The following is a 22,734-nucleotide window of genomic DNA, read 5'->3' on the forward strand; positions in this document are numbered from 1 at the left end:
ACTTCATGTGTGTTAACATGCAGCTTAGCATAGCAAAGCACTACTGCTTCCTTTTTGATTAAAGTATCTATGATGTTCTACTATGCCTTCCCCATGACTTAGAGTATACTTCCCAAATCTATAATGATGCCTTCAAAGTAGATCTAAAAGAGAGACAGGGATTCCAGGGAAGCCTGCTTAAAAAGTGGCTTTTCAGAGTTTGTGGTCTCCTGCCGCTTAGCTCCTTGTGTTGAAGTCTTAGAAGCCCGTTCTTTCTCTGAGACTTTTGAATGTAAAGAAGATATTCAGAAAATGCTCTTAGCTTCAGGGAGAAGATCAGGTTTGTTACTGGGTGAATCCACTTGCAGAAATTACTTTGTGGTAACTTCCTGATGGATTCTCTGGGCTTACTGAAGACCAAGCACCCAGCTGCATCCTTTATACCTCTTGCTTGTTCTTGGCAAAGGAGAGCTGTAAATATGATGCATTAACTGGTTTCTTCTGATGGTCTTCTAACTCTGCTCTTGGCTGTCATGTTCTGTTTATTGCTGTACTTTCCTGTTTCCTTAAGAGTTTGTGTGAACTGAAAACTTTGTTTTGTATTATCAGTAATGCCACTGTACTGTTACATATTAAGTTCTCATCCTAGACCTGAAAAAACAGTCAAACTACAAATAGCTTCCCCTGAGCCACTAGCATATATTGCCCTCATAAGGAAGCAAATATGTAAAAGATAACGTGAATGGTTAGAATAGTTAAAATGGTTGTTCATTTAAATGTAAAACCTGGACAACCTCTTCAATGCCTAGATTTGTTTTTACTCATGCTTTTGAGGCATTGGATAGTTTGAACTTCTTGTTCAAAGTATAGGGTTTATAATGGTTTTATTGAACAGTGGGTAAAAATCTAGGTTGTAGTGAAAAATTTTTAAGAAAACTAGAAACTAACAAGCTATTGTGATAATCTGCAGTTTAATTTCATAAATAAGGATTGATAACATGAAAATAACTAGTCCATTGCATAAAACAGCAAACAAAAGTTGTTTGATTCCGATTTAATAAAATTCTCAGTAAAATAAATATCGGATACTGAGGTATAAGGCTAAGTACTGTAACCGCGGTTAATAAGGCAATATTTGTAGGTTTTGTGTGCATTTACTTCTTGTGAATATCTTTAAACTACTCAAATCCATTTCTTCTGGAAGGCTGACAGAGCAAATAGTTTTTTTTTAAGTAGTTCTTCTTTAGAAGTATAACTTGATGGTTTGATTGTTAAACTTACAAATTATCCTATTTCCTTATTAAAAGTCCCAGTACATGTTCTCTCCAGTTTGCCTTATTTATTTGTGGGAAAACAAACTGTGAGAAGACTTAAGCTGAATTTGGAATCAAATAAATATTTCAATTTTGGAATACAACACTTAAGTTTGGAACTGTGAAAAAGAGCAAGTTCTTCTCTCTGACTGCAATCATTATGTTTCAGGCACAGATAGTCTTACTGGTGATCCTCATACTTGCTATTGGAGACTTTGTCATTGGAACATTTATTCCTTTGGATAGCAAGAAGCCTAAAGGTTTCTTTGGTTATAAAGGTATGTTGGAAGAGTTAGTGTTGTAAACAGTATCTTTGCAAAGAGTAGATATGCTGTCATACTTAAATTAAACCTATAAAAGAGCTTATAGTCCTATTTAAGTATAGAGGTACTTTTTTTTTTTTGTTTCCCTGATTCTTCCAAACTTCTACAGTTTTGGTCCTTAAAGCTATGGGGCCAAAAATTGGTCTTGTCTACTTAACACTGATTATATTAAATCTAAGAAAGTTGGATGGTACTGTATTTTTTCTGTTTTTAAAAACTGTATAAGTGTTGTGTTGACTGAGTTGAAGTGATGAGCTAGGACCTAAATGTTCTATGCTTAGTTCTAAGAAGGTCATGTGACTTTCTGTGACTTTCAGCTGTGACTTTCAGCTTTTTCATGGAGCTAATGATGGGTGGAATGGACTAATACTGTAGCTTCTCTACAAATATTGATATACTTAAATCTCTTTCTACAGCTGAAATATTTATGGAAAATTTTGGTCCAGATTTCCGACATGAGGAAACTTTCTTTTCTGTTTTTGCTATTTTCTTCCCTGCTGCAACTGGCATCCTTGCTGGTGCAAATATCTCAGGTGATCTTGCGGTGAGTAGTGAATGAGAAAAATACTGTTCACAAACATTGAGTATGCATTTATCTCTGTCATCACTGTCCATTGACATTTTTCTTTCAGGATCCTCAGTCAGCCATACCTAAAGGAACGCTGTTGGCCATCTTAATTACTACATTGGTTTACGCAGGAATTGCAGTATCTGTAGGTAAATAGAGAATGTTTTTAACTTTTCCTTTTACATTCTTTCTGAGGGTGTGTTTTGGTGCAGTTTATGTAATTCACTATGTAAAATCATTATGTAATTGACTTTCATGCGTGGGAAAATAATAGCCAGCGGTTTCTGATTTTTATTGTTGGAGGTTCAATATTCAGCTGCTTTTATAATTTCCTAAGATGAGTGATTTTAATTTTTTTTTTGTGGGCTTTTTTTGTTTGTTTGGGTTTTTTTCCATAAGACTAGTGACTGCTTGAAGCAGGCTAAAGCACAGAAGACTTCTTATGGATCATTCCTCGTTTGTTACAGTTACTTATGTTAAAAGATTTACAATTTAACAGTGGGATAATCCCTGAATTAGAAAAGTGAGTTTTCAGAAAATACTTGCGAAACAAACACCTATATTGGTTTGAAGATGATGATGGCCAGGTAGTCAAAGTGAATTGTGGGATGATCAAAGAGCTCTTTGGTAAGGATGCAGGAGCAGTAATTCGCCAGTAAAAAGGAGTGGAGAGAGTAATGACTTCATCTGGCCAGTCCACTTTTGGAAGTGTTGTCATGTTCAGAAATGTTACAATTTCCTAAAGTTTTATTTTCATGTGGAAAGAGGAGCACAATGATAGACTGACCTGGGTCTTGTATAAACCTCTCTTCCTGGTCTTCCCCACCCCACAGAGGTTTGAAATTCTTTGTAGAATTTGCCTTGGGTTTTGATGCTCCTATATCAGTATTGCTCCAAAGCATCAGTGGTCAACCAGTTTTTTTTTCCCACTGATAGAATAATTCTGTTCTAGTAACCCTAAGAACTTTTTGTTGCTCAGCAAAAGGTAGGTTGAGGGGAGACCTTAATGCTCTCTACAACTACCTGAAAGGAGGTTGTAGTGAGCTGAGTGTTGGCCTCTTCACTCAAGTAACAAGCAATAGGACAAGAGGAAATGGCCTTAAGTTGTGCCAGCGTGGTTTAGATTGGATATTAGGAAAAATTTCTTCCTCAAAAGGATGGTCAAGCTTTGGAACAGGCTGCCCAGGGAAGTAGTGGAGTCCTGTCCCTAGAGCTATATAAAAGATACATAGGTGTGTCCACCATCTAAACAACTTGCTAGTGTTGGGTTTACCCTTGGCCTTGATGATCATAGAAGTCTTTTCCAACCTAAGTGATTCTATAAGATAAGATTGTAATAGTATTTTGCATATTTCTTCCCTGTGATTTAGAAATGTTAGTAGTAGTATACAGTTTCTGGCAGCAATAATCAGTTTTCACTTTGCCATATCTTAGCTGTGCTGCCTTTTGAATGAAATTCTCATAAGAGTACCATTGATCTTACTGCTAATGATACTTCCTTTCCAAAGATACCAATCTTGCTAGTCTGCCTCTTGGCTAACATTCTACTGTAGCTCTGCCAGATTGTTCCTCTGTGGTGATTGTGCTTCATGCAGCATAATGACCTATGCTTATTTCCTAAATAGATTGACCACATAGACCTCTGCTACCAGATTTGAATACTTTAAAACTTGAACCCACATAAGAGTGAAGTGCTCATTAAAATTCTCATTAAAATTCATTTGATCATGTAATACTTTGATCGTCTTTCAAACATGAGAAACCTATTTTTTGTACTGCAAAAGGAGCAGCTTGCAAAACCAACTCAACATGGAATTGTTTGATGCGTCAGACATGTTCTGCCTTAGTTGCCTTCTATAACTTAACACTTAGAATTCTTGTAGTTAGAAAAGCCCAGTGCTATTGTAGAAGATTATAATGTGAGTGAAATTTAGGGTTTTTTTGAGCTGTTGGATCAGGGATCAGACAAATACAAATACAGATTCCTTTCCCCACACACTATTCCCCACTAAATTTCCAAAGTAGCGATAAGCACGTCATTAAAACCTAGAAAAGGCTGGTAAATGTCAGTGAGTAGTCATGTCTGAAGGGGAAGATGGTGTTCTGAATTTATCTCAGTATCTGCATGCTCTGTACTAAGTAAGAGGGTTAAGCTGAGTAGAGAAGGCTCAGAAGGGGAAAACTGCTAGTCCTACTGCTAGAGCTAGACAGCCTATTTCAAACAACAGCTGTGAGGAAAAAGTATGCAGTTCCATATTTTAGCAGAGGACTAATGCAGAGACACAGGTGGCATGATGAAGACTGCACCACCAACTTCTGTATCAAAATTCTTGAAAGATGGATCTCAAGGAAAAACATTTACTGCTTTAAAACCAAGGGAAGCTCTGCTTAAAATCCCCGGAGTCATAACTCCTGAGTAGGGTTATGACATGCTCTCTGTACACAGGAAAGTAAAATTAATTAGAGGCTAACTGTATCTGTTTGTAGCACCTGAGAAGTTAAACACTCTCAACTGCAGTCTAAAGGACTCAGTGCTGCATCTCTGGAATCCTTGCTGGTTGTATGGAGTTAGGAGGTAACTTTATAGATGTGGTCTGTTCTCCTGAGGCTTATAACATGGCAAAACTTTACTTTGTCAGGAACATGTTTATAAATGCCTCTCCTATTTTTACAGGAAAGAAGGCATAAAGGTTCTTAAGGAAAATGTTGCCAGAATCTCATAAATAAATAAAATGTTTTACTTAACCATCAGTCATAAAAGTCTGGGACTTTTACTTACATCTAGGTATCTTCTGCTGAGAGTGGAGCCTGCCCAGCTGGCTTCTCTTCTGCGTTCTCTCATAGCAAGGCTCACATTAAATTTGTTCATAGTATGATTGTCCCTGTCTATTGTACTTTGATTCTGTGTGTGAAAGACTTGCCAGCAAGCTGGCTCTGAACTTGGGAGAAGGGAATGAGGAATAGGAGGGCTGTGATAGTGCACTGTAGCTATTTGATGAGTTGCTCAACTTAATGGGCCTGCCACTCCAATCTACCAACAAAATGTTATCTACAAATAATTCTCCTAGTAAGTATATTGTCACATACGTTATATATTGCTTGAATGCTGGGGAAAATGCTTGTGTATTAAAAAGAAGAAACTTTCTCATACAGAGCTTTTACTCTCATTTAAAACAGAACAACAACCAAAAAAAGACCCAGCCTGTCTACATAGCCCCAAGAAAAGCATGACAGATGATCAGTATAGGAAACTCTTACTGAAATTGAACCAATTTGGCCTAATAAGTAACTGAAAAATAAATCTAAGAAGTGGAAGGATTAAGTAATGTCCACCTACCAGCTATCACTGTGGACTGTTGTAACACCTCAGAAGCAATCTAAACATGCTATGTAGGTATTTAGAAGTTAATTTTCCTAATGAAAGACAAAATACATAGATAACAGGGATTGTTAGAGGAGAAACTTAAGCTTGCAGCACATCTGTATCCTTTTCATTTTGCAAGTAATCTAGGTCCTCAGTAGTCACGTGGTCCTGTTCCCAGGACCTCCCTGTCATTCAAGTTCCTGAAGGACCAAATTAAGGGAATTCTATTGGATACTGCTCTGTAAACTTCTCTCTTCCTCACTTCTTATTTAATTCCTTTTTCTGGAAACATTTGTTGGTATCCAAACAATCTGACTACTTCAACTATTAAACCATAGAATGTTAATAATATTTAGTCTGCTCTAGTATGTTGTTCTTTAAGACAAAAAAGCCTTGAAGGAGAAGACTTGTGGGCTTTCTGGTACATTTTGGGTTTGTTTTTTTTTTAGTATGTAAGAGGTGCAATGCTATGCCTTCAGCATTTTCTTGACTAGTCAAATTATAAATAATCATAGATAAATTGAAGACATAAATTCAAGTGATAAAACTAATTGCAAAAAATGTGGTAGCAATGGGATTGTCCAGCTTTGGTTTTCACCAAGAAACCAAAATAAAATACCACACAGGAGGTGGCTTGTTTCAGTGTCGGGAAATGCAAGAGGCTTTCATGACAAGCTGCTTAATTTTTTTGAATGTCTGAGCATAACAGTGGGAAAGAGTTAACAGCAACACTGTACATACTTGTCTACATACAGTTGTATATACATTACTAAAACGTGTTCCTCTAGGAAAATTGACAAAAAGAGAAACTATAAAATCAAGTGATGTTGAATAATACTAACAACTTAAAGAGCTATGTGGAAACTCATTATTTGGAAATAATATGTTGAACTATAATCATGCAGTTAGCTTTTGCAAGTCTATTGACATTATTTTCCTCTGTGCTAAAACTTTCTTACTAGATTTAGATTTATTCAAGTCAAGAGAGCAATTAGTTTGCTTGTTTATATTTATTCCTCACAATGAAGATGCGCTTAGTACTGAAATGTGTTAAAAATGTAAACACTGTATTTTAATGTTGCTCTGTGAGAATATGTATGTATAAAAAGGGAATTGAGCTTGACAGGTGCTTAAGTTCACGTTCAGCCTATTCGTGCTTTTTTTTTTTTTCATTTTGTCACTGTGTTCACTCTAGGTTCCTGTGTTGTGCGGGATGCCACAGGGAATGTTAATGACACAATTGTCACAGAGCTGATGAATTGCACTTCTGCAGCTTGCAAATTAAACTATGATTTCTCATCCTGTCAGCCAGGATGTCAATATGGGCTGATGAACAATTTCCAGGTATAAAACTTTCTCCTAAATCTGTTTACTAGCTTTTTTGTTTGTTCTTTTTTTGAATCGCATACCACAGAAAAACAGGCTAAAAATAATGTGATTTATCTGGAATAGTTAAGCAGTATGCTTTAGCTAGTATGCAGAAGAATGATGTCTGTAAAGAATTTTTGGGTGTTATACATAGGTGATAGAAATATTTAATCTTCTGAATAAGCTGCTTAGGTTGGGTGGTGGGACTGTAACTTTCTAGGTATCTGAATGCTATCATTCAGTGGCATGGATAGATGTACTCATTGTTCTGTAGTCATGCATAGTATTCATAGGCAGCCTCTCTCAGTAACTTGTTCCTTAATTCTAAGTTTCTTAGAAAATATGCTGACATTTTAAAGAATGTTTTACTTACCTGTCACAGTATCCTCTTTAATGGTGAAACTGTTGTCAGTTTTCATAAAACGAGAACTTACACTTCACAGGTAATCAGGGTTTGAAAGAAACTAAGGAGAACATACTTGTTGCTGATTGATTTAAACTTCTTTTACCATAAATTTTTCCAGTATGTGCACAAAAAGTTGGCTAGAGACTAAGATGGAATCCACTAATGAGAGAAGTGTCTGGCTCATGGGTTTTTGTTAGAATTATGTGGTACATCTGCTCCTTACATGTGGTACATGTACTCCTATCCTGCAAAGCTGGGTGGAAAACCTGTTTGGTACGTGCTGAAATAATGTTGCAGTGCAGACCATTCTGTAGAGTAAAATTAGTACACTTTGCTTTTTTCTGGTTTAGAAAAAGTCTGTATTTAGAAACATTTCAAATTACTGTGGGAATAATTCTGCACAATCAGATGACTTCTGTGCCCAGGCTGTCATCTGTTTTCAAGCTCTGTAGGCTCAGCTTTGGAACTGCCCCAGATTAAGGTATAGCTTTGGGCAATCTAAATTCAGGATTTGGTCAACTTTGGATAAAAGTTGAAAGTAAATGAAATTCCAGTTCAGAAGCAATGTAAAAGTTCTCCTAAAACATCCTTTCTGCGAAGGAAGGCAGTTGTGAAACATCTGAAAAAATTAGGGGGAGGGGGAGTTTAGCAATGCTTTGTCCATACTCATTATAAAAATATAACTTTAAAGAAGCTGATGCTTGTTTTCATGTGGCATTTTTTTCTGCTCCACAATGGCTGTACCAAAAAACAGAAACTGTAGTCAAAATACTTTAATATCCCAAATGTTAGAAATTTAGGGAACTGTCTGAAGAGCAGATGGCAGACAAACATAAGGAGTCCACTATCAGTAGTAGCTATGACTATTCCATAGCTGTCTGTATCTCGCTCATAGCAGTATCTGTCTGAAGTTGTAACAGGGCATGCGAGTGGTAACAGGGCAATTTTTACAAGATACCTGTCCTTCCATCTCTGTGTTCTTACAAGGATGAAAATCTCAGTACTGTAGCTAACAGCATATGTGGGCTCCTTGGGTTTTTGTGGTTAAGAGGTTTAGATTATGGTGTGTATGCTGGGATTGAGGGGAGGGTTTCTGCTGGAATTGGTTTCCCTTTTGTTCTCTTAGCTTAAATGAAGCTTCCTAATGTCTTCTTGCATTATAGCTTTTAAAGTGGGCAAACATTATCTACTTACATCTTACTTGGATTTCTCTCAAATTTATAAAATGGATGTAATACTTAAAAGTAGTGTAAAGAAATGGAAGTATGAAGAAAATGTATAAAGGGTAAAATCCGAGTAGATTGTCAGAACTAAATTGCAAGAAATTGATGTAAGTGTAGTAAAGTGAAAGCGTCAAAATAACCATGTTTAAATTGGATGGGAAGAAAAGTGATGGTGACTTGCACACAGATTCTGTCCATAGAGTCCTTCCAGGGAAGATAGATTGAGCCATCCTTGCAGGGATGAAAATTTTCGTGCTGCTTCTACAAAGATTATTTTGTGCTGGTTTATTATGTTGCTAGAGAAAAAGTTTCTTTCTAAAATATTTCAGCACAGCCTTTACACCCTGAACTTCTCTTTTAGAAATACAGTGTAGGGTTATTACAAACTGGCTTTTACTTTTTTTTCCGTTGATTGTACAACTAACTTTTTCTGCTGATCATTAAAGTAACTTAAACCTGGGTGCAAGGGAGATAATGTATGTGTCATTAGTTTTGTTCATCTGTGAAAAAACGCCTCTTCTAACTTCTTTTTCTTATTGGCTGTAGATATGCTTCAGAAAATTCTCTCCATTATGGTTCTATGACAGCTACTTCACTCTCATCGTATGCACCTGCAATTATTTAATCCATCTTTTTAGGCAACACATGCCTTGAACTAATCAGTGAAACCTGATGTAACTTAGAGGTTCAGTTGACTGAGAAACCCAGCAGTCTTTGTCAGTCTGTTTTGAAGAAAAACACTGAATTTTGCTGTTAGCTTAGCCTAGGAGTATGAATAAAACTTCATCAGTCACCTGTATATTGTTTCTGAGAGCATCTTCTACCTAGATAAGATTGCTGTTGACAGCTAGATTTTACATCTTCAGGTGACAGTAACATAATAGTAGCATGCAGGTTCTGTGTGATCATTCTTGCCTTCGTTCAGTCCTTTTCCTGATACTGTAGGCGAGGTTGAGATGATGAAAGAGGCAAGTAGTCAGCGCAAATGATGCGGAACCTCATTCTGACACATTGTGCTTTAAAGGCACCATGCTGGGTTTGATCCAGTAATGAAAACCATAAGCTTTTTCAAGATAGATTCTTTAATACTGGCTATCTTCCAAGCAGCTTAGGGTTTTCTTTCGTAAATGAAAGTAACTATTAAACCAAGATTGTATTTTAAATGCGTAGTTCTGTATCTTCACTTGAAATAGGCAAAGCTGGACACAGCTGGGTATGGAAGTAATCAGTAGAATGGTAGAAGATGGTCTTCAGGCTATATGGCAATTAGACAGAAGCTGCTTTTGTTCTAATTTGGGACATATTTTAGTCTTAACATTGTTCTTTGACGTTTAGCTTACTAAGCATCTCTACCAAGAATTGTATATTGTATTTCACTTACTGGCATTACAAAGATGTCCTAGGATGTGTTCTTGGGGAGACAGGAAACAAGTTTGTCCTGTCTTTTTGATTTTGAATAAGAAGCAAGTCTAACTTAAGAGTTATGGAGATGCTAAGAAAGACAATCACCCTTCCCAAAATTCAGTTGTTTTGTCACTTGGGCTTTCTGAGACCATGCTATCTAGTGGTAGGCTAGTCAGAATATGTAATAAAATTCAGTGTATTTTTCTTCCATGACATATTTTTAATCCTTTTATGAGCCCATGGGAGACTTATGCCATTGATTATTCTGACGCAACAATTACATGGTTGCATAGTACTTTGTGTAAAAAGCCACCTTCTCTTGTTCTGAAATTAGGATCCATTTATATACGTTGATTGGTCTATAGGTCATTTGTTGATATGAATGCATGATAATCAGATAGCTTTTAAGTGGAGAGTGCATAGTATTTTATTCTGTTTGTGTAGTTAATGTTGTCATCCATACTTACAGTATACTTTATTATTAATAAAATAATTATATTGCTTTCAGGTAATGAGCATGGTGTCAGGATTTGCACCACTGATTTCTGCAGGTATTTTTTCAGCCACCCTGTCTTCAGCATTAGCATCTCTTGTGAGTGCACCCAAGATCTTCCAGGTAAGGATGGAAGCAAAACCATCATCCTTTAAAGAATAACTACAGTCAACTTTTGAATCAAAATTTTTGGAAGGGGACTCTGACAAACTGCTGTTGTGGCTCATACCATTTGACAGCAGCACACTGATCTGATATTTACCTCTTGCTTAGAATGGGAAAATAGTGTTTAACTGTTAATAAATGTTAGCTAGACCAGAACTTTTTCCAGATCCGATGTGTTTCTGATTAGTTCAGAGATTAGTTGGGGTGTAACTAACAGCAGTCCACAAACCTCTTTATGATGTTTTCTTATTGTGACAGTGGAGCACATACAAAGAGAACAAACCAGTTCATTTCTCAGAGTAATCACAGAAGGACACAGCATGAAATAGAACCTGTAGCCGTGGAACCACAGTCCCTTAGGGATTGCATTGTGAAAATAATTGTGTACTAGTTCTCATGTAAATAATTTACACGGATTACCTTGTGTTCCTGAATGTATTTTGCTTTTGCTTCTTTTTAACCATTTAATCTTACTCTTTTGTCTTAAAACTTCTCTTTAATTGGGTACAGCTGTAGTGTCCTGTAATTATCTTCTTTCCCAGCAGTTCAGTAGAGAGTCAAACATAGAAGAGATTTTGTTGAAGAATAGAAGCAGAACTGTTGATGCAGAGAACTAATGTATGCATTGGGAAAGCTTTTCTCTTTTTGAGAAAACATTGTCTGTAAAGGAGGATTCTTTGTAAGACACCAGTTAAGTAAAATAGGCAGTTACTTACAGAAGAACAAAATTCGTTGTTCTAGATAGAAATTACTGAAGGGTAGAATATTGGAAACAGAAGGTGTCAAGGTGCAAGACAGTTGAGAATAGAATAAGTACGTGGTGGTAAAAAAACTTTCAGGAAGACAATATGCAGTGGAAGACAGCATTAGTAAGTATACAGTTTGAACAAAATGCATTCTGACTCTTGGAATTTCATTTTTTCTTAGGCTTTGTGCAAGGACAACATTTATCCAGGATTTCAGATGTTTGCTAAAGGCTATGGGAAGAACAACGAACCACTGAGAGGATATCTTCTAACATTTTTAATTGCTCTTGGATTCATACTAATTGGTTAGTTTGAAATTATGATAAATTTCAATATCCTTTTGTCCTTCATGAGTCATTCAGTTTCATATCATGACTTGCTAACAGTGTCCTGAGGTCTAATGCACAGTTTGATTCTAAGCCAGCATTTAAAATCTTTTTATTTTCAGAGTTACGTTTCTCCTCTCTTCTAGCTATAACTCATGTCTAGAACTGCAGTAGATATGAACTGAACTGTAGCAATCTGTACTTCTCTTGATAACGGCAGGTATCTCTCTCTGCATACTGTCAATGAAAATACATCTTTTGCTTGAGGTAGAGAGATGTGACATCTTGTAAATATGATAGCTTATTTCATATTTTTAATAATTACAAACAGCTCAGTAAATGTCAAACTTGCATGAACAATGCTTTTTAAAGTGTATTTTTCTATTAAGTTAGAAATAATACAGATGAGTGCTGATGATGCTATGCTAAAGGTAAAGATAGTCTTGGTAGAATTACATGTGCTTTATCTAGATGGCAGACTAATTGTGCTGTGTCCATCCATGAGTCCTGTACCAGTGCTTTTAAAGTTTTTCTCTCAGTTTGCTCTTTGATCCTTCCCCCCAAGCCTCCTTGAGGCACAGGTATACACATGATGTCCCTATGGAGCAGATTGGAAACTTGCTTACAACAAGTAGAAATTTGCAGACTAACATGGCACATTCTGCATTTTGGTTGCTTTGTTGATGGTGAGAGTACACACGTTTTCTACCATGCTCCTCAAGGAAAGGAGAGCATGGGGTTCTTCCAGCTCTCACACTAAAGAGGGTGTACTTATCGCTGTTACAATGGTAGTCGACTGTAATAATGCACTATATTAGTACCGCTGATGAAACTTTTTATTTAGAATGCAGGTAGAACAACATGTTTGTATCATTGCTCACACTAACTTCGTTTGCTGCTACCATTCACCATGGTTGATAATCTCTAAAACTTATTAGTGTCTCATTCTTTGCTGCTTGAAAATTGAGCTAGAGATGTACTGTATATGTATACTGCTCTGTCTACTGTTTCTGACATTCTTCAAAACCCAGTGTATTAGTGCGCTGTTTGATAAAGCTATGGTGGGGAAAGAAGTCCTTTCAATAAATTATTTTGAGGAAGCACGTAGTGCTTCGTAAGTGGCAGTCCTGAAACACTTAATAGTGTGGAAAAATGTTAAATTTTTAAATGGAAAGTTACACTTTCTATTAGAAGATAACATAGCTAATAAGAGACCATTAACATAATAGCTCTATCGGAAAAGAAGAATGAACTTCTGCTTTTTAGAGTACATCAGCAAACAGGTTTGTTGTAGCAGATTTTTTTTTTTTAACTCTGGAATCTACATCGTATCTTTCATAACAGCCTGCTTTGTTTTTGCTTTTACAGCTGAACTGAATGTGATTGCTCCAATTATTTCTAACTTCTTCTTGGCCTCGTATGCCTTGATTAACTTCTCTGTATTCCATGCTTCTCTTGCAAAATCTCCAGGTAGGAACTACATTTTGGGGGTGAGGGTTTAGCCTGAAATTTCCTTAAGCATAAATACAATATAAAAGGTATTACTATAAATAAGTGTTTAGTTTAATTTAGTTACTAAGTATCTATTTGATTCTCATGATGCATCTGTATTATAAGCTTAGTACTGTGTATACCTGGGTCTTCTGAAATTTTGAAGATGGAGTGATCCAGTACAGTTTGGGAGCTACTAATTTTGTTACCTTTGCTCAGGGAATACAAGATAATTCAGAAACTCTTGAAGGAAGGTTTTTTGTTAATTCTGTATATATGGTGTTAAAGAATTATCCTTCAGTCATCTTTGGATGTCTTGTTAATGTTTCTTCTTCCAGTCCATGAGAAACTGGAATTGCAGGTGGTATTGCCACATTTTTATAGTCTTTGGTGTGGGAGGCTAGTTAGCAAACAGGAGTAAACCAAAACCCAGCACCTAGTACCATCTGCAGAACAGATGTGTATCATGCCCAGCCCACTATGCATTTGTACTGAAATAATGCCCTTAAAATCTTCTTAAGTTGCTGAACAGGTAGATACAATTATTTTTCAAGAACATGTGCATAGTCTGTTTACACAACAGTTCTATGTGTAATATACTTGTTAATCTTAGGTATGTTAGTGGGGTTGTGCATGTGTGTTCACCTGATTTTGGATAAACTTGTGACAAATACGGGTGTAAAACAGTGACAGTCCAGTATTTTGACATATTCAAGTTGTACTTAGATATATCTGTCCTTTGGCCTTTCATGTGTGAAAATCTCTTGACATGTGAAAATAGTAAAAATGCACCACTAGAAACGGTAGTATGTGAGAGAGCGAGTCCATAAGCTAATAATTCGTGTTATACTACCCTTGACAGCAGAAATCGTCAGGCAAGCTATTGCCAGAAAGGTTCCTGTAGCTGTATTTGACAGATACATTGACATAAACATCTTCAAAATTTCCATTTGAGATAAACTTTTAGAGTGCAAAGGTAGGAACATTGACATATCCATGTAAGAAAGATATGAATTCATTCTATAAGTGTTGGAAAATCGAAAGCATGAATGTGCCAAAGTCTGTATTTTGTACATCACTGTCAGACATTCATATGAAATGTGATGCAGAACATTTGGGAAGGAAAAGAGGAATCAAACCTTCCTTCTCTTTGAGTGATGATTAAATTAATTTCCGCCTTCTTTTCTATCCCTCAATTTATATTTTGCCTAGGTTGGCGCCCTGCATTCAAATACTACAATATGTGGATTTCGCTTCTTGGAGCTATTCTGTGCTGCATTGTGATGTTTGTTATTAATTGGTGGGCAGCACTTCTAACATATGTCATAGTCCTTGGACTCTACATTTATGTCACATACAAGAAACCAGGTGTGTATATGGGTTTCTTTTGGTTGTGATGGGGAAAAGAGAGATGTAGAAGAAAGGACGGGAAAAAAAAAAAGGTATTTAGTGTCAGAGAGGAGGGAGAACTGGAAAACTGTTTGGCTGACTAGTTCAAACTTCTGTTTCAGGCTTTTTAGTTGTAATGAAACATAATTATGCCTGTATAGTCACTGTTATTGTTCCCCCTGCTTCAAGTTATCAAGGTGCATAAGCTCAGATGTAAACATTTGAATGAAAATTGGAGGAAAAGGTACATATGGAAAGAGCTTGGGTTGCAGCAACAAAGGCACTAGGAAAGCATGTTATGTTTTGTAAGGAAATGAAAGAGAATGCTTTATCAATCCAGACTGAAAAGGGATTTGAGAGGTCGTGGGGTTTTGTTTTTTATTTTCAGTAAACTCTTCCTATAGCTATAAACAACAAATCCTTACACTTCCTTCCCTCTTCTAATAACACTGTATTATCATAAGTGCAAGATGGAGCAGGATGGAACCAGAAAGTGTTCCTGAGTTTGAAAATAAGGAAAATGCTACATCCTGGGCTATGAAGATTATTAAGTACTTGGATGACAAATTCATTGTAGCTCTCAGAGATGTATATGGGAACAAACAGAAAGGATACTGGGATCTTTGCTTTCCTTGTAGAATTAATCTTGCAGAACTGATTAGCAGTTTTTCACTGAAAGTATGTGACTTTGTTTAGGCAGAGTTTTGCAATTACTTTTCCCTTTGATGCAATATAAAACAACTGAGCACGTCATTTTTTTCCCTGAAGTGTGGGGTTTTTGTTGTTGTTTGGTTTTGTTGTGTTGGGTTTTTTTGGGGGGAGGGGAGGAGGGAGGAGCATTTTTTTCTTTTGTTTTTTTTTTTTTTTTTTGTTTGTTTTGTTTGTTTGTTTTGTTTTGTTGTTTGTTGTTGTTTTTTGGGTTTTTTGTTTTTTGGTTTTTTTTTTTTTCTTTGCTTATTTTTCTCCAGGGGGTTGGGGTTTTTTGGGGCGGTTGTTTCTTTGTGGATTTTTTGACTCTAAAGTTGACACAGTCTTTGAAATGCTGTGGGAGGGAAACCTCAATTCTTTCTTCTTATAATTATAAAATAGCAAACTCCAGCTTGTTTGCTAAAACTTCTACAGAAATGTTATCTTTAAATAGAACTTTCTACTTAGCTGTAGGGCTTGTTCACTAATATTGTGTAGAATATACGGTATAGCTTAATTATTCTGTGGTTTTAGTTGGTATTTGACAGATTTTGTGATCATACAGTTTCACATTTAACAGTTTTAAGTTACTGGAACTTCAAATCTTCCAACAGATGTGAACTGGGGATCCTCAACCCAAGCTTTGACTTACTTGAATGCACTACAGCATTCTATTCGGCTCTCAGGAGTGGAAGATCATGTGAAAAACTTTAGGTAACAGTTAATATTAGAGACATACGAAATGTATTCAGTGGGGTACTATCACAGTGTTTGCTGTCATGGCTTCCATTATATGCCTCTTCATCTCCTGTGGGTTATAACAGCTTTAAATTTTATCACCATGGACATCTGCTGAACGTATTTACATTAGTAGTTTATTTCTGATTAAGAATGCCTGTCAGAAGCAAGTCTATGTGTGATGTGTGCTTACTGTCAGATGCCTCATGCTTCATATCATGAACCATGAACCACATTCTTCTTTGATGAATTGTGAGCTAATGCTCCAAACTGCTCGTGAGCGTACAGTCTACATGCTTGGTATAAAAACAATCTAATGTAAAATTCCCAAAATGTGTATGCTGCATGCATTGTCCTCAACACCAGCTATTTCACATTACGCGTATTCTCTCATGGCACTCCAGTAAGGGTAAATAGGCTATGCAAGTGTTTTTCACACAACTGGAAAACTGATTTGTTGTCTTGCCAGCTTGGGTACTCAGGAAGGTCCTACTGAAGGAGGCAGTTTTCAATCCTATAATATTTACACCACTTTTCTGGAATTAAGCTATTGTAGAAGAAAGATGCTTCCAAAAAATTTAACAAAAAGTATTGACTTAAACTAATTTCTCCAATTAAATAGAATCATAGACTGAATGTGACCTTATCATGTGGTCTTGTCCAGTCCCTGACTGGACACACCATAGATCTAGCTGGAAAGTTAGACCCAACTTTAATCAATCTTTACTTAATACAGTATTGTAAAAGTAGATGAGGTTGCTGCCTTTCCAGTGACAGTTATGTTCATATGGCCTATATTTAGAAGAAACTTCATTCTGTTAATAAAAAAACCCACAACTCCAGACGAAATGAATTGCAACATTTTATTTTTCCTTCTCTATTCACAATTCTAGACCTCAGTGCTTAATTATGACAGGTGCTCCAAGTGCACGTCCAGCTTTGCTTCACCTTGTCCATGCTTTCACCAAGAATGTGGGTTTGATGATCTGTGGCCATGTACATATGGTAAGTCTATTCCATCTGTACTTTATTTATGGTTTTGTGTAGGGTTTTTTTTTTTCTGGCTTTTTTTTTTTTAACCTGTTTGTGGTTCTTGTTTGTGTGGGGTTTTTTGGTGAATTTTTTTTTTGTTTGTTTGGTTGTGTTTGGGGTATTATTTTGGTTGGTTCGTTGGTTGGTTTTTTAGAAGAAAGTGTCTTAAATATGGAGAAGTGCAAAACCAGATATACTGTGGTACGATCCACTCATGTATGGGTTATCACTATTCCAGTTAGTATACCACAGGGGAAACTTTGCAAAATTAGTACCTTTGGTCATTTGATGCTTAAATGCTTAGAAAGCTTTATAGGAGTAAAGTGAACATTAGATTACAGCCTGAGTGTCTTTCTGTCCTTGTGTAATACAGTCTCATGTTCTCTTTCATTCTTTGAACAGAACAGTTGGTCAAAATGATGTGCAGTATACAGCTAGATTTCCTCTCGGTGTTACCATTTCAAGGAAATTGATAATCTCTATAGGTTTCTTAAAAATCCAGGGCTAAAATAAACTTAATTGAGCAGGAAATTCAACTAGCTCAGCCAGCAGATTAGCTCTCAACATTTCATGTAGATTTTTATTCCTTCATTACCAGATTCATTTCATTGGCAGGTGAAACAGTAATGCCAACAGGTATTTCTTTTCCTATTACCTTTCTGCCCAGCCTTTAGTATTTAACTGACTTCCCCTGTTCTTTCTCAGGTTATGAGGTGTGGGGTTTTGGGGGTTGAGGTTTGTGAGGGGTGTTGTGCAAGGATGTAATTTTAGCAGTTTTTACTACTTTAAAAAAGACTTATCTTCTACAGCAGCCTGTAGAGGTTTTGGGGTGGGGAAAAGGAAGCAAGCTTCGAGTAAATGCTCTTCAGTGTTGCGCTTGTTATGAGTTGTCTGAACTGTGATACAAGGTGGCTGTCCTAGCATGTTCTGTACCAAATTTTCGGTTAGTTACAGAAAGGCTGTTGGATTTCTGATAAATTTTGGAATGTGTAGTTTAGCTTCCTATCTTAAGACCTAATTTCTGTCAAATCACTAAGAACATTTAAGCAAGTGTAACTTTAAATGAAAGGATTGGTTACGCTTAAATACATCAAAATTTAACCACACTTGTTAAATCTGACTTGCTTATGACCTAATGAACAGATAAGGCCAAATCAAGTTAATGCAATATACAGAACCTGCATTTTGTGAGGCAACTATGGTCCTGTTTTGTCTTTAGAAAAATCAATTATTTTTAATTCCTAACTGTACAAACTTAAAATTTCAGTGAGTGTGAAGGCCAGAAACTTGAGTAATACTAGAGAGGTAAGCTACCGTAGATGGAATTACTGGCTTTCAAAAGAATAAGCTATCATTACCCTTCTTGTAGGAAAGAAATTTAAGATTTTCTGGGAAGATATGCTATCTTTATTTAAAATTGCTTTCTTACACAAAGGGAGACACTATCTCATTCTTCACTAGCCATTTGGTTCACATTCCTCTTGTGTTGGGGATACCAGAACTACTGTACGCAGTATTCCGGGGGCAGTCTCATGAGAGCCAAGCGAGGGGAGAATAACTTCCCTTGACCTGCTGGCCATGCTCCTTTGAATGTAGCCCAGCATACGGTTGGCTTTCTGGACTGCAAGCGCACATGCTGGGTCATGTTGAGCTTCTCATCAACCAGTGCCCCAAAGTCTTTCTCCTCAGGGCTGCTGACCATTTGTTCAGTCTTTATCCTCTTGTAAACTCTATCTTACTGCAAGAACTGGGCTACTCTGTTCTTGATTATACCTCATTCTGGATTTTGATGTATAGGAGGAGCACAATGATTCATCCTGATGGAAGTAATAAAAAGAAAGTACTTAATGAGGAGATTACTTTGACTGCAACATAAAACTGCAGAAGTGACACTCCTGTGACAAAGGCTTTCTGATTAGGATTATTTACACACAGAGGCATGCTTGTACAGCTTAAAACAAATATCCCCATAAAGCTTAATATTAAATCATGCTATATATGTGTATATTTCATTACAAAGCCATTTGTTTTTAAAACTGTTACACTGTGGAGGACTGTCCTCGTTTTTACTGGGATAAAGTTTGTTTTTTTTTCTAGTAGCTGGTACAATGCTGTGTTTTGGCTTTAGTCAGAGAACAATGCTGAAACACACCACTGCTTTAGTTGCTACTGAGCAGTGCTTACCCTGGCCAAGGGCTTTTTAGCCTTTTATCTCAACCTGTGGGATTTACATTCTTTCAGTTCTCCTACCCGTCCTGCCTGGGGAGGGTGGGATTAAGGAGGAGGGTGTGAGTGAACAAGCTTGTGCCACCTGCTAAGGAAATGGGCTGTGTCCTGCAGGAACAAGATTGGGCAAGTTTCAGCAACCCTCCTCCTGAAAATCAGAATCTGTTTCACTCTGCTGCTGCTAATGACTAATTTTTAATATTTTTTTTTGTGTTTTTTTGTTGGTTTGTGGGTTTTTTTTTTTTGTTTGTTATTTTTTTGTTGGGTTTTTTTATAGTCTGGAAACATGTTCTGAGTTTCTTCAAGCTTGAATTGGATTCTGGTGGGGTGGGGCTTTATTACTACTTGTAATTCTTGTTCTCTCTCATTTTTATTTCCTTATTTCAAAGGGTCCTCGGAGGCAAGCCATGAAAGAACTGTCAACTGACTTGGCTAAATATCAGCGATGGCTAATTAAAAACAAGATGAAGGCCTTCTATGCTCCAGTGCATGCAGAGGACTTGCGGGATGGAGGACAGTACTTAATGCAGGTACACCTCTCCTTCAATTTTTAATTATTTTTTTTAAAGGAAGTGATGAAAATCAAAATTTGAAGTGTTTTCATACTTAGAAGTATTTTCATTTTTCATAATTATATAATAAGTACATGTATAATAAAAACACTTTTTTCAGTTTAAGAAAATAATAGAACCTTTATTTTTATTCTTCTTAGGCTGCTGGCCTGGGTAGGATGAGACCTAACACCCTTGTTGTTGGATTTAAGAAAAACTGGAGACAAAGTGACATGAGAGATGTTGAAACCTACATCAATTTATTCCAGTAAGCAGAGAATGTGGAGCTGTAGCTCTTATGTTTCATTTCAGTACGTTCAGTAATGAGGTGATCTCAGTTGTGTGAAGTCCCATGTAGACTCAGATTTTCCATATTGCTGATCTAGCAGCCTCCAATACTTTGTTTTCTTCTGATACAGAAATTAGTAAGTTTTTATACTCCAAAAAGATTCTATTTCTATATAATAACTTTTTGTGTTTAGAAAGTGTTGCAGCAGTGGTCTGAGGTTTAAGAATCTGCACAGATGAACCTATTATCTTATGCGCCAGTCTTTGAAGCATGGTTTTAAAGCAGGGTTTTTCCTACACTACTTCTGTACAAATTAAGTGTAGTGAAAAATAAATCAGTTCTTATGCTGAAGCCCTTATCTTTATTAAACCCTTGCTGTCACATACAAGAAATATTCTACTTACAAGCACTGACTCACAAAATAATACAGTAGCCAAAAGGGAGATGGGGAAGGAAGTCCTAGTGTAATTTGACAGTACTGAAATACCAGTTCTGGCTGAAAAACTTCAAGAATAATATGTACTACAAACACTTAAGAAAACCAAAGCTTGCTTCCTGTGCTTACACAAAAGACTTTTTTGTTTTTCCTTAAATGCTGCTTAACCTGCTTCATTTGTGCTTTACAATTTTCACTTACTGTGCGTTTGAAAGAAACAGGATGGAGGGATTATAGGGAGAGATTAGAAAAGAAAAGCAAATAATTCCTTAAATTCGTTAAGAGAAAAGAATCATACCTGTTCCTTGGGAGAAGCCAGAGCATCAAATGCAGTGAAAAATAAGGAAACATGTTGGTTAGTTCTTGGTTTTTCTTTTTTTTTCTTATTTTATTTTGGAATGGCTTGTGCTGAAAGACGTATTAAGGCCAACAAGTCATGTGGTTCTCCACATCCCAAAAGAGAAACCTCAGGAGGTAATAACTGTAGGTCAAGCATGTTTCTGGAGAATCTCTGGAAAATTTTAAGTTCCTAAAGCACACAATAGACAACTAAACACATCTAATCTGTACAGATTTAACAAATTAATTAATTAATTTTAAATGTTCACTAATGGACAAAACATTCTTTTATTATCAACCTCAAATTTTCTTGCATAATAGAATATATTGACACTTTGAACATTTCTAATCAAGTCTTACTACTTCTAAATGAGTGAAATCTTGTGAAATTTCTGTCTGTGGAAATGACATGGGAGGAAGTTCTCTGATTTATTGTTTGTAATAAGGTATTTGTATTTAAAGGACTGATGATTGATAACTTGCAGACTGTATGATATGGTTAAGTTCATGTTTTTCTGTTGTGTTTCTTGAGGGTTTTTTTGTTCTTCATTTTGCTCCATTTTCACTCAGTGATTTGTTCAGGCTTTTTGCTGTTTTATAAGGTAATAATATTTTCTTTTATTTTATTTTTTTAAAGGGGCAAGTTCCTTTCCCATTGGATATAATGGGAATAGGCATATTATAGCTACTTTGATTCTGTATTACAACTTTGTAAGTGTGTTTAATACCCAAATGTTTTGGAAACTCGTGTTAAAGTTTTAATTCTCAGATCAATAAGATCTAGTCAAAATATGTCTCTTTTTTATGGGGAGAGAGAAGTTTAGATTTCTCAGTGTATCTGGTCATCCTTCATTAAGAACTTGATTGCCCTGTTAGCGTTTCTTTTATTGAATTGCTGTTTACAGGGGAGAGATGGAGAGGGAATTGATCTGCCTTGCTTTTCAGGATATGGGATTCAGTTCACTAATGCAGTTGATAGTCTGGAATGTAAACTGAGATTGTAACACACATTTATGATTTGGTAGTTTAAATGGCAGTATTTAATCACTGGAGTTTCTTCAGAGAGGGTGTGTAAAGTAGCTTTTTGTAAAAGAAAAAGGTGAAAATGCTTTATTTTTGTTCCTTTTGTTCAGTGATGCCTTTGACATTCAGTATGGGGTAGTTGTCATCCGCCTAAAGGAGGGCCTGGACATTTCTCACCTTCAGGGCCAAGGTAAGATTTATTTTGTTTCCTCTGCTTCTAATTAGCTTTTTAATACTGCTTTCTGAAAATACTAAATGAAAATAAGTAAATAAATAAAAAAAACCCAACAAAACAAGACCCAAAACAGAAGACCACACGAAAATGAACACAGCATTAGGTAAACACCCCCCCTAAAAAAAACACCACACAACAAAAAAAACCCATCCAAAAAAAAAAAATACACAAGAAACTAAAACAACAGTTGTCTTTACAGAGTAAAAATCATTGAAAGAAGCAAGCTAGAAATGTAAAAGGCATGTAAAACTGCCCGCGTATAGTGACAGAACTTTGTTTTCGATGTGTTTCAAATTTCTGTATTCATAAGCTGCATATAGTTTCTTCCCAAATATTTACAATTTACTGAAACAAACAGGCTGGCAAATTGATATGAAGTATTTGGACTCGAGTCTGACAACGATGAAAATCACAAATGTTGCATGATCCAAGAGTGCTGTGGGTCTGGTGTAGGTTGCCAACCCCTACATGCACTAGGAGAGAAGCCTCAGCAGTAGTCCATTTTCAAGTTTGGAAAGGCTTTGTTTTCCATATAGAAGCCTTGGTTATGTTTCGTAGTAGTGATCTGAAGGCAAATGATATAATTTTAGTAAAATTTCAAGCAGAATAATGGAGACAGC

At 36.3% G+C, this 22,734-nt stretch overlaps 1 protein-coding gene across 6 annotated transcripts in view; it reads left to right on the forward strand.

The window, feature by feature from the left end:
* SLC12A2 (solute carrier family 12 member 2) overlaps positions 1 to 22,734 on the forward strand; it is a 63,405-nt gene that overhangs the window by 26,949 nt on the left and 13,722 nt on the right. For all 6 annotated transcript variants that reach the window (XM_061377837.1, XM_061377516.1, XM_061377925.1 and 3 more), the window contains exons 7-19: positions 1,462 to 1,570; positions 2,032 to 2,159; positions 2,248 to 2,332; positions 6,743 to 6,891; positions 10,457 to 10,564; positions 11,534 to 11,657; positions 13,047 to 13,148; positions 14,382 to 14,537; positions 15,860 to 15,959; positions 16,877 to 16,988; positions 19,631 to 19,771; positions 19,954 to 20,060; positions 21,990 to 22,069. In XM_061377837.1, the coding sequence (XP_061233821.1) occupies positions 1,462 to 1,570; positions 2,032 to 2,159; positions 2,248 to 2,332; positions 6,743 to 6,891; positions 10,457 to 10,564; positions 11,534 to 11,657; positions 13,047 to 13,148; positions 14,382 to 14,537; positions 15,860 to 15,959; positions 16,877 to 16,988; positions 19,631 to 19,771; positions 19,954 to 20,060; positions 21,990 to 22,069 (1,501 nt within the window). The remainder of the gene's footprint in view (positions 1 to 1,461; positions 1,571 to 2,031; positions 2,160 to 2,247; positions 2,333 to 6,742; positions 6,892 to 10,456; positions 10,565 to 11,533; positions 11,658 to 13,046; positions 13,149 to 14,381; positions 14,538 to 15,859; positions 15,960 to 16,876; positions 16,989 to 19,630; positions 19,772 to 19,953; positions 20,061 to 21,989; positions 22,070 to 22,734) is intronic.

Source organism: Neopsephotus bourkii, unplaced genomic scaffold (assembly GCF_033783945.1).
Source record: "Neopsephotus bourkii isolate Nb327-2 ecotype Australia unplaced genomic scaffold, CSIRO-AGI_Nbou_v1 NB_30, whole genome shotgun sequence".
Lineage (NCBI taxonomy): Eukaryota > Metazoa > Chordata > Aves > Psittaciformes > Psittacidae > Neopsephotus > Neopsephotus bourkii.